This window comes from Typha latifolia, chromosome 8 (genome assembly GCF_019914945.1).
Source record: "Typha latifolia isolate L0001 chromosome 8, TyphaL0001v2, whole genome shotgun sequence".
Classification (NCBI taxonomy): domain Eukaryota; kingdom Viridiplantae; phylum Streptophyta; class Magnoliopsida; order Poales; family Typhaceae; genus Typha; species Typha latifolia.
In genome coordinates this window covers 2,350,431-2,361,292 of record NC_133093.1, presented here as the reverse complement: position 1 = coordinate 2,361,292, position 10,862 = coordinate 2,350,431, and the positions used below count along the sequence as shown (strand labels likewise).

The window sequence follows — 10,862 nt, the reverse complement described above, 5'->3', positions numbered from 1 at the left end:
TAAAGTAAAAAACCACAAATGCTTTAACATGAGGTAGCTCATTCGATCACATTCAACTTGAAAACTCCTTATAAAACTTATTGCCGCCTTGCCCATAGACCAGGTTTGGTCCTTCTGTTACACTTAAATATAGAGGAAAAACTACTTGTTTGCTTATTATTGAGTTGCGAAGTTGCAAGGAAGGTGCAATGGAGGCACTGACATTGATGTTGCAACTGTTACACTTAATGGCTTTAATTAATGCACTTATTCTTATACGTATGACCTTTTCTCTGTGATATTTTAACTGTCGTGAAATAGGATATGGGGGCACTGACATTGATGTCAGGAGTCAAGCTTTGAAGGAGTTGTTAACGTGAACAAAAGGGAGAGGGCAAGGGAGAGGAGGTACGCTCTCTTCTGTTTGTTAATCCTAAAAGATAGAGAGAAGCAGAGCTAGCACTTCTCTTTGTTCTTCGTTTCGTGGCTTCCACCATGGCGTTGGGATTGGTAGTCGGTGGATGGTTCGCGTCGAGCATCATTAGGAACCTCATCACTTCCCTCATATCCTATATTAAAGAGGACCAGTTCAAGAGGCAGCTCGGCCTTAAGGCAGAGCTGAAAAGGCTGGAGAAGGCCCTTCCCAAGATCCAAGCAGTGATGGACGCGGTCGATAGCGGCCATATCAAGGAGGAGAACCCAGAGCTGGCGAGTTGGTTGTGGCAGTTTAGAGATGCGGTTGACGAGGCAGAGGACTTCATAGATGAGATGGACTACTACCAACTGGAAGAAGAAATCAAGGGGAAGAAGGGCAAGGTGAGTCATGCTGCCTCCCGCCTCAAAACTATTTTTGAGCGTGCCGTGCGTAAGGATACCACTTTAGAAAGGTTGAAGAATATAGTTAAGGGATTAGATGAGGTTGCAGCTGATGTAGGGCATTTTGTTCATTTGGTGGGCAAATTAAAGCACAAGCAACCTTCGAACACGAGTAACCGTGATACTAGTTCCCTTTTACCTGTTGAACACAAAGTGGTTGGGCGAGATGATGAGAAAGACAACATAATAAACAAATTGCTGAGTTTCAGTTCTGCATCTGTTAGGAGGAATTTTTCCATTCTACCTATAGTTGGGGTTGGAGGGATTGGGAAGACTACTCTTGCACAATTTGTATACAACGATGAGAGAATAGAGAAGCACTTTAGCCAGAGGATATGGGTGTGTGTCTCTAATAATTTTGATGTCCTCTCACTTACCAAGAAGATTTATGGATTTGTAGTTGATAGAAAACATACCACGGATAATCTTGATTTGCTTCAGCGGGAGATTTTAAAAAGCTTGAAGTCCAAAAAAGTCCTGCTTGTGTTGGATGATGTCTGGAATGATGATAGAGAAAGTTGGGGTAAGTTACTAGCACCTTTCAGTTCAGTTGAGGGTGGAAGCATGATCTTATTAACAACACGAATGGAAAAAGTTGCAAAGATAATGACGGGTACCATGGAACCTATATTCTTAAGGGGATTGAGTGATGAAGATTACTGGGATTTCTTTAAGGACTGTGCATTTGGTGATGAGGACCCCAAGAATTATAACAAACTGCAAGACATTGGAAAAAAAATTGTAGAAAAGTTAAAAAGGTCCCCCTTAGCTGCAAAGACTGTGGGAGGGATATTGAGGAACAATTTAGATGATGAGCACTGGGAAGATATCTTAAATAGTGAAATTTGGGAACTAGAACAAAGTCAGAACGACATAATGCCAGCTCTGAGACTAAGTTATCAGCATCTCTCTTCACACTTGAAGCCTTGCTTTAGGTTTTGTAGCATATTTCATCAAGATTATGAGTTTGATAAGGAGCAAATTATCTACATGTGGATGGCTCTAGGTCTGGTTCGGAAGCCTATGAAAGGAAATAGACGACCAGAGGATATAGGACATGAGTACTTCGATGATCTGGTGAAAAAATCATTTTTTGATTGTAAAATGAATTACGTAGGAGAGCGCTATGTTATGCATGATCTACTCCATGAGCTTGCAGAATTTGTTTCCCAGGGTGAATGCTTTAGAACTGATGAGAGCTCTGGGCCCAAAAGTATACCTACAAGTATTCGTCACTTATCAATTAATAATTCTGTTGCTCTTCCTATACCTGAGATCATCAAACTCAAAAACTTGCGCACACTTTTGATAAATTCAGATTCCAGTGAAGATGACATTCTTAAGGTGCTCAAAGGTTTGAAAAGCCTATGCATATTGGTAGTGGGAAATTTCAATATCATTGATGACTGTATTAGTAGCCTAATACACCTCCGCTACTTAGCTAATCATGATATTTCTCATGTCCCTAAATCAGTGAATAATCTTTACCACCTCCGGTTTTTGTATTATCATGATAGTTTCCTCCGTGATTTCTCAGATTTACCAGTAGATTCAATCGACAACCTTATTAACCTTAGAATCCTAAGTACTCCCAATACTCGGAGGGGCAAAACATCAGGTATAGGGAGACTAACCTCACTTCAGATTTTGGAAAAGTTCATTGTTGCAGTGAATGGGAATAACTTTTTGGAGTTGAAAAACTTGCAAGAGCTCCGTGAACTAGTTATTGAGAGCCTCAAAAACGTATCAAGGGTTGAAGATATCTTTGAAGCCAATTTGAAGAAAAAAGAGCACATCCAGAAACTGACTTTAGACTGGACCGAGGGATATGATGAATCTAGTAGAAGCCCTGAGGTTGATGAGCAGGTACTTGACACCGTTGAACCACATTCCAATCTCAAGAAACTAAGAATAGAATGTTATATGGGCCGTAGGAGTCCACATTGGATGTCTCCTCAATCTCTATCTCTATCAAAGTTAGTATCTATTCAACTTTGGAAATGCGATGGATGGAAAGACCTATCACCTCTTGGACAGCTACCCTACCTTGCGTCTCTACAATTATCCGACATGCGTTCATTAAAGTCGGTTGGCAGTGCACCCAACAAGGGAACTGAGGTTTGCGTTTTCCCATCACTGAAACTGCTATCAATTGAATTCATGCCGGCACTAGAAGAGTTTTATGGAGGAGCGACCCAATGGCTTCCATGTTTGAAAACTCTAGATGTTTTTTATTGCCCCAAGCTGAGAGTGTTTCCAAATCTGCCTTGTGGCTTAAGTAAATTGTTTATTGACAATGTGAGTTGGGTTACTCTTCCACAACTGTGGCACGACCAGGAAGAGGCATCATCGTCATCATCATCTCTTTCCTCACTATGCATCTCCGGTTGTAGAGGCCTCGTGTCCTTCGCCGAGGGTTTGTTACTGCATCCTCAGCTTTTTACATCTCTCGTGGAGTTGTTCATCCAGAACTGTAGTGAGCTGACACATTTACCTATCGGAGGATTCGAGAAATTCACCTCTCTCAAGGAACTCAAGGTAAAGGGTTGTCCGAAACTGTGGAACGACTCAACATCAGGAAGGTTCCTTCCTTCGTCGCTGCACACCCTTGTTATACAGCATTGCGATGTACTCGATCCATTACCCAACAAAGCTCCGCAAGACCTCGACTTTCTCATTGGACTGATTATCAGTGGCTGTGCAAACGTCAAATCCCTTCCCTCGGCAGAAGTGCTTGGAAGATGGAAAGCTCTAGAACATCTGTCGATTAAGGATTGCTCACAGCTAGAATCTCTGGGGGGTCTGCAAGCACTCCCATCCCTCAAGTATTTGGAAGTGAACAAATGCCCCAGTTTAATTGCAGACGCTACATCATCATTGTTAACGTCGCTAGCGGAACATCGCTCTTCCTCAACTTCCTTAATATTGGACGAGATTCACATCGACGATCCCTCGCTGCTATGCACTGTGCCATTGAAAAGCATCTCCGCCCGAAATCTGCATCTTGAATGCTGTATTGGAATCCGATCCTCAGCATTAGAAGAATGGGCGTTGAAGAACTGCACCTTGCTGCAAGAGCTACATATAAGAGATGTATCCTCTTGGCAGTTCCTGCTTGAAGAACTGCAAAGCCTCTGTTGTCTCCAAGTTCTACGAGTACACCAATGCAGAGAGCTCCAGTCAGTGCCAAAACTTCCATCGTCGCTAAAAGAACTGCAGTTATATGGCCTTTCCCCAAAGTTGGTAGAGAGGTGCCTACGAGATTCCGGTCCGGATTGGCCCAAGATTCAACACATCCCTGATGTACAAATAGGCATTTACAACAAGAAGAAATTAGCAACTATTACTCTAGAAGAACACAATTGTCAAACCCGGGTATGAGTTCTTTCACCATCCCCTTAATATTTAATTCCTCGGGATATAGCAATGAATTTCCCGTTCGTCCGTCCTTATATTTACATTTCTCCATTGTCTGTTCTTTTTATATATCCAATGAAACTTTTCTGTGCCTTTATAGCATTCCCTGTAGTCTAGTGCACCAGGATGCCCATTCTTCTTAAATTTTTAGTTAGTTAAATTCGTATAGGCACGATCGTAGCACGTTCTCTCTCATTAACTATTTTTCTGGTTGGTCATTTTAGAGTAATGAGAAACATGTTACACGTTAGATGTTTCAGTAACATCAATACTACTTGGATTTTTCTATTTGGTCAATAATCAGTTTGTAATTCAGAAATGAGGTAGCAAAATTTTAATTTCGAGTTCTCATTTCAGATTAGTCTTGTGAGAACTTTATGAGATTCACATGTTTTTCCAAAAATTTAGAAACTTACTTATAGTTGATATCAATAATTCAGCTAATTATGATGATGCCTCTTCATCGTTATTTTTGTTGAAATAAAAGTGGATTCTTTTATGATCCCATTCCAAAGAATTGTACAATTCCTACTGTGCTTATACGGTGGTGAAATAGTTTGGCTTGATGTCATGCTTTCATAGTTTCACTTAATACGGTTTAGAATAGTACGAAAACCATATTTGAATGACATTATAGGATAGATCCATATCAAATTATTTGCTTCTTTGTTTTAATTAGGTTTCAAAAACCGATATTGATTATTGCTCTATATAGATTTCAATCTTTTTGAAGGTTTTAAATAAGAAGTGTGATTTCATGACAAAAACCCAAAAGACCATCAACTCATGATGTTGAAAAGATAAGAAGTGTTAAGTAGATATTGTGGTGGTCAACTGGTGCACTTGGCTAGATAGAAATAGTATAAATTTTCAATTTCCTGACAAGAAGGGACATATTGGAGCTTCTACGTCTAATTAATATTATGTTACTTTGCTGGGCAGGAATGAAGAATACGGACGCTCTGGAGTAGAGGAAGCTGATAATTCAAGGAAAGGAGAAACAGAAGAAACGATTCTGTTGATCTTTGAAAATTTTCCTTTCTTTCATCCTGGTTGATTATGTGTTGTTTTTGCTGTCTTAATTTTGATGGTAATACTGTTTTGCTTGCTTTATTTTGTTCAGTTTTGTGGTGAAGTGATGTGATATTGTTGTTTTGGATGTTGAAACTTTATTTGGTGTGGGGTTATAATGTTTAACCAGTGGACTAGGAGGTGTGGGATTATAATGTTTATGTTTTTTCTTTAAATAAAATAACCTCCTGATGTTGAACATGAGGATGGAAATTGTACCAATCCATTTTCGTGTGGTGGGTTTGTAGAATTTTTTAAGTTAATTAATTGTAAGTCTTCCAAGTGGGAAATACTTCGTTATCCAGCATCTCAGGGTGGCACATTTCAAGTTGTCGAGTTTTTGACCAAACTAGTCATGTTATAAATTTATTTTTTTACCAAAATAGATTGTTATTAAATTTATTACCAAATTGGGTATAATTTATAGTTCATAATTTTTGTCCGGTTTTAAAACGCTTAATATTTCAACGTTTTATGTATATAAATCTCTTTAGTTTAGTCATTTAGTAGTTAAAAAAATTTTGCTTAACGATACAAATGTTGAACTGATCAACGTTTTTTCAATCTTCCCAACAAGAAGGAATCTATCGAGCGTCTTCACTGGATTACCGCTACCGCTATGTTTCTTTGCTGGGTAGGGAACGAAGTATGTGGAGCTTATGCTTCTTTGAAAATAATGTTTTGAACTCAAGTCCTTGCTAGCTAAAAAAGAAATCATGCCTTGAAGCAACAGCTAAGAGTTTTTGGAGTAATTTTCGTAAACATAGTAGACAGCGATCTACTAGGCATGAGAATTATGGCATAGCATAATTGAAGGGATTGGTTTTATGTATAGATAAAAGGATTTGATTGTATAGGATCATGAAGATATATTCTGTTGTACACCCTACCATGTATCATTATCTATATAAAGAGAATGACACCCCTCTGGGGATTCTGCGGCTAATAGGTTCTCTGACTTGGTATCAAAGCCAGATCCCATCTCCTTCGCCATGACTCTTCCAATCTTGATTCCAACACTACCGGTGCCCTAGTCTCCTCCCCGAGCGCCTCTATCATGACCAGCACTTCTTCTTTCGCCAACGCCTTTACTTGTAGGCAAAGACGCACCAATTTCCTCCTATGGAAGGCCCAAGTAGTCCCCATCCTCCGGGGCATCCAGCTCTTTGGTTATCTCGACGGCACCACTCCCATGCCGCCAGCCACGATAACTGAAAGGACTGGCACCGCCGCCAGTTAAGTGGAAAACTCTGCCCGTGTCAATTGGATCATCCAGGATCAGACGATTTTGGGTGGCCTCCTATCCTCCATGACTAAGGACGTGCTCCCTTAACTCACACGCGCTAGCACCTCTACCGAAGTGTGGATGACGCTCCACACAATGTTTCTCGCCCCCACATCGCAGAACGCCATCCAGATCCACACCCAACTTTCCACGACGAAGAAGCTCGACCTGAGCGCGTCTGAATACTTCCAGAAGATGACGACCCTTGCTGACACCATGGCAAACATCGGGCAGCCCATGTTTGATGAAGAAGTGATCGTCTACATCCTCACCAGCCTTGGTGCGGGCCACGGTGATCTCCTCACCACCATTACCGTCCTGAGCAATCAGCGAGCGGTGGCACTCTAGGAGCTGTACTCCTACATGCTTGCGCATGAAGCTCAAGCTGCCATGACGGGTGGCACGGTGGAATTTTCTTCGTCCAATAACAACGCCATATGCCAGCACTCCTCCAATGCCTCGTGCTGCAACAACAACAACAATAACTACCATACAACAACTTCGGCAATAATCGTGGTGGCCACCGTGGTGGTGGTGACGGTGGCCGTGGCAGGAAAACAATGGCCTTCGCTGCTAGGTGTGCGGCATCTACGGCCATATAGCCCTGAACTATCGTAACAAATTCAACCATGTACTCCACGGCGACAACAACGCCACAACTGGATGAGGCTACAATGTTGACACGAACTAGTATATTGACACCAATGCAATGGATCACCTGACGAGTGATCTTGATCGGCTGACCAGTTAGGAACCCTACCATGGCAAGGATCAGGTTCAAGTGGCCAATAGAGCAGGTTTGCTTATTTCACATATTGGTCATTCTATAATTCCCGGCTTAGATCGTTCCCTTGCTCTTAAAAATATTCTTCATGTCCCTAACATAAATAAACATCTTCTTTCTACACACAAACTTGTTTCTGATAAAATGTTTTCATTGAATTTCATACCGATGCTTTCTTTATTATGGACAGGGCCATGAAGAAAACGCTTCTACTCAGTAGAAGCAAAGGGGGTCTCCACCTAGTGCTGTTTGGCCGCTCAACATCCACCACTCCTCATCATGCTTCGTCCGGTGTCAAGGTGTCGTCCTCTCAGTGGCATCAACGTCTTGGGCATCCTACTCCAACCATTGCTAGGTCTATCTTGAAATCCAATAAATTAGGTTGCTCCTTTGAATAAGAGTCCTCAGTTTGTAATGCATGCCAACGTGCAAAGAGACATCAACTTCTTTATAATAATTCTATTCGTGTCACCACCTCTCCTTTTGAGCTTATTCACTCCGATGTGTGTGGACCTGCTCAAGCTTCTGTTGGAGGTTTCAAGTACTATGTAAGTTTCTTGGATGATTATAGTCGCTACACTTGGATTTATCTCATTAAGCATAAATCAAATGTTGAGCAAATCTTTTATATTTTTCAAAATCATGTTGAGCACCTCTTGAATTCCAAAATTCACACTATTCAATCCAATTGGGGAGGAGAGTACCACCGTCTCCATAAGTATTTCCAGCATTGTGGTACTTTTCACCTTGTGTCATGGCCCCCATACCTCAAGCAAAACGGTGTAGCCGAAAGGAAGCACAGACACATTGTTGAAATCGGCCTTGCTTTATTAGCGCATTCCTCTATTCCTTTTAGATTTCGGGATGAAGCCTTCTTTACCACGTTCTACTTAATTAATCGTATGCCAAGCCGTACTATTAATAATTCTACCCCTATTACACACCTTCTCATTACACTAGATTATACCTTTCTTCGCACTTTTGATTGTGCATGTTGGCCTAGTCTTCAGAAATATAATTCTCATAAGTTGCAATTTCATTCCAAACTGTGTGTCTTCTTAGGGTATAGTTCCATGCATAAGGGATATAAGTGTCTTGACAAAAGCACTAGCCGGGCGTATATCTCGCGAGATGTTGTCTTTGATGAATCCCTTTTCCCTTTTTCCACTCCTTGGTCGGCCATCCCTTCTTTTGACGCTATTTGTTTCCCTTAGTCTAATGCAGCTATAGTTGCACCATGTCCCGTGCCTCTGATAGACGATCAGCGTGTCTGCATGATCGACGTCCCGGGTGCATGAAGTCCTAGGCTTGCTACCTTGACTCCTGGCCTAGGAAATCCTCCACTGCAGCAACCACTCAATGCGGCAACCTCAGCGCTCACGCCTTGGTCGGATTCAGCCCAATTTCCTAATGCACATTCACTTGGTCACGTAGCAGGCGTCGCCAATATCGAGCTTGCACCAAATGCTGCTCTTGCTAATGCTCCACCCGTGCATCAAATGATTACTCGCCTCCGCGCCAACAAGACCTTCCCTAAGAAATTCACAGATGGCATTGTTTAGTATACTCCAAATTGTCGTGCTTTCTTTGCTGAGCCTATATCTCATCGTCTTGCTCTTTCAAATCCAGCTTGGCGCTTCGCGATGAAGGATGAGTTTGCTGGTCTTAAGAAGAATTGTACTTGGACATTTGTGCCACGTCCACCAAGTATCAACGTTGTTGGCAGTAAGTGGGTATTCAAGCTTAAACAGCGTCCGGATGGTTCCGTTGATAAACATAAGGCACGTCTGGTTGCTCGGGGGTTCACACAGCAGTATGGTGTCGATTATCAGGATACTTTCAGCCCTGTTGTTAAGCCAGACACTGTTCGTTTGATCTTTGCTTTGGCTGTCTCCAGGGGATGGCATCTTCGCCAAATTGTTGTGAGTAATACCTTCGTTCATAGTTTTCTGGATGAGGATGTTTATATGCAGCAGCCACTGGGTTTTGTGATACGATTCAGACTTCACCGATGTCGTCTCGAGCATAAATTCACTTTAGGAGTATCTTTGTTTCTTGTTTTAGTGTTTAATTTCCATGAAAATGAGTTTTCTGTAAGTCATGTTCGAACGCGGGTGGAGTGAGTTCGAACGTAGTTGTGAACGTGGGTGAAGAGTGTGCATTGTGCATTCAAACACCCTATTCGAACGCACTGTGAACGTCTGTATCGCGTTCCTAAATCCAGAGAAGTGGGAAATAGGCGCGTTTGATCGCGTGTTCGAACGCCTGCATCGCGTTCGCAATTCCAGAGAAGAGCGAACTCGGTGCATTCGAACACGGTCGGCAAAATTATATAGTTTATGGTTAATTTTGAGTTGTTGGTTAGCCTCTAAGAGGATGTGGAAGGCAACCAAAGGGGATTATTGATTATTGAAGAATTGAGTTTTGCCTTGCCTCCTTCGTCTTCTTCGCTCTCGTTTTCTCAATCCCCAGCGACGCCGCGTTTTCTCAATCCCCGGCGATATCGCTTCTGACCTCCCTCGACTAGCCAATCACCCTAGACCCTTAGGGGCGACCCTTTCCTTCCCTTTCTTCCAATCTATCCAACACTTGCTCTAACCCTTCTATCAACTATAACCCTTCCACCACTACTTTTCACCGATGCCACCCCACAAATGCCGGTCCACCTCCAATCACCATCACCTAGGATCTCGTGCCTCCATTCATGGATCCTAAATAAAGTACCCTGATGTTCGTCCACTAATTAGACAATATCTTGAGATCCCTACATCTGATTTGCCTAAAACTTAATTTGTTCGAAAGCTCTTTTTTGGGGCTACAACATATCTAAATTTTCCATAGATCCAACGGCGGAATCATTCGGGATCTTATTTCAAATTTTCTTGCCAAATCTAGTCGAGATCAGAGAATTGGAAGAGATCGAACCTTAGCCTAAGGGGAGATCGTATTAATCTGGTATTAGAGCCACCATTCCTCGAACAAGCGCTTCCTATGACGACCACCAGAGCCATGGCTGCACGGCGAGATGATGAAGAAAAGATTCTCCCAATAGAGGAGGGGAAAACGGTTGCGGGGACTTCCACCCGCGGAATCGCCCGATCTAATCAGAATACGGAAGAACCTAGTGTTCAAGCTGTGTTGGGGTCTCTTTCCGAACAAATGGCCATCAACAACCAGATGATGATGGAGATGATCCGGGAATTATGGGCGACGAGGGAAGCCATGGCAAACGGGAACGCACCATCGACCCCACGACGTGAGTCTACTTCCATGAACCCACCACCACCACCGGTTCAGCCTTTGCACCCACAAGAGCCGCTGCTACCACCACCCTATGGGCAGAGGCAAGCAAGGATGGTTACACCAGGTCCAGTTGCAGGTGAACCCATCCGACGAGCGAACCACTATAGAGACCACCTTGGAGATCAAAATCCGTGGGCGGGTCAATAC

At 42.6% G+C, this 10,862-nt stretch overlaps 1 protein-coding gene across 1 annotated transcript; it reads left to right on the top strand.

Annotated features, from left to right (window-relative positions):
* The first annotated feature begins 268 nt into the window (after positions 1–268).
* LOC140794128 (putative disease resistance protein RGA1) lies at positions 269–5,565 on the top strand. The gene is made up of 2 exons (XM_073146004.1): positions 269–4,230; positions 5,215–5,565. Exons 1-2 carry the CDS (start codon positions 475–477, stop codon positions 5,218–5,220), a joined length of 3,762 nt encoding a protein of 1,253 aa, XP_073002105.1. The 5' UTR covers positions 269–474; the 3' UTR covers positions 5,221–5,565.
* Positions 5,566–10,862: the final 5,297 nt, after the last annotated feature.

Bases quoted from the DNA above. Each gene is read 5' to 3' on its own strand.
- LOC140794128 (XM_073146004.1), top strand. From the start codon at position 475: ATGGCGTTGGGATTGGTAGTCGGTGGATGGTTCGCGTCGAGCATCATT.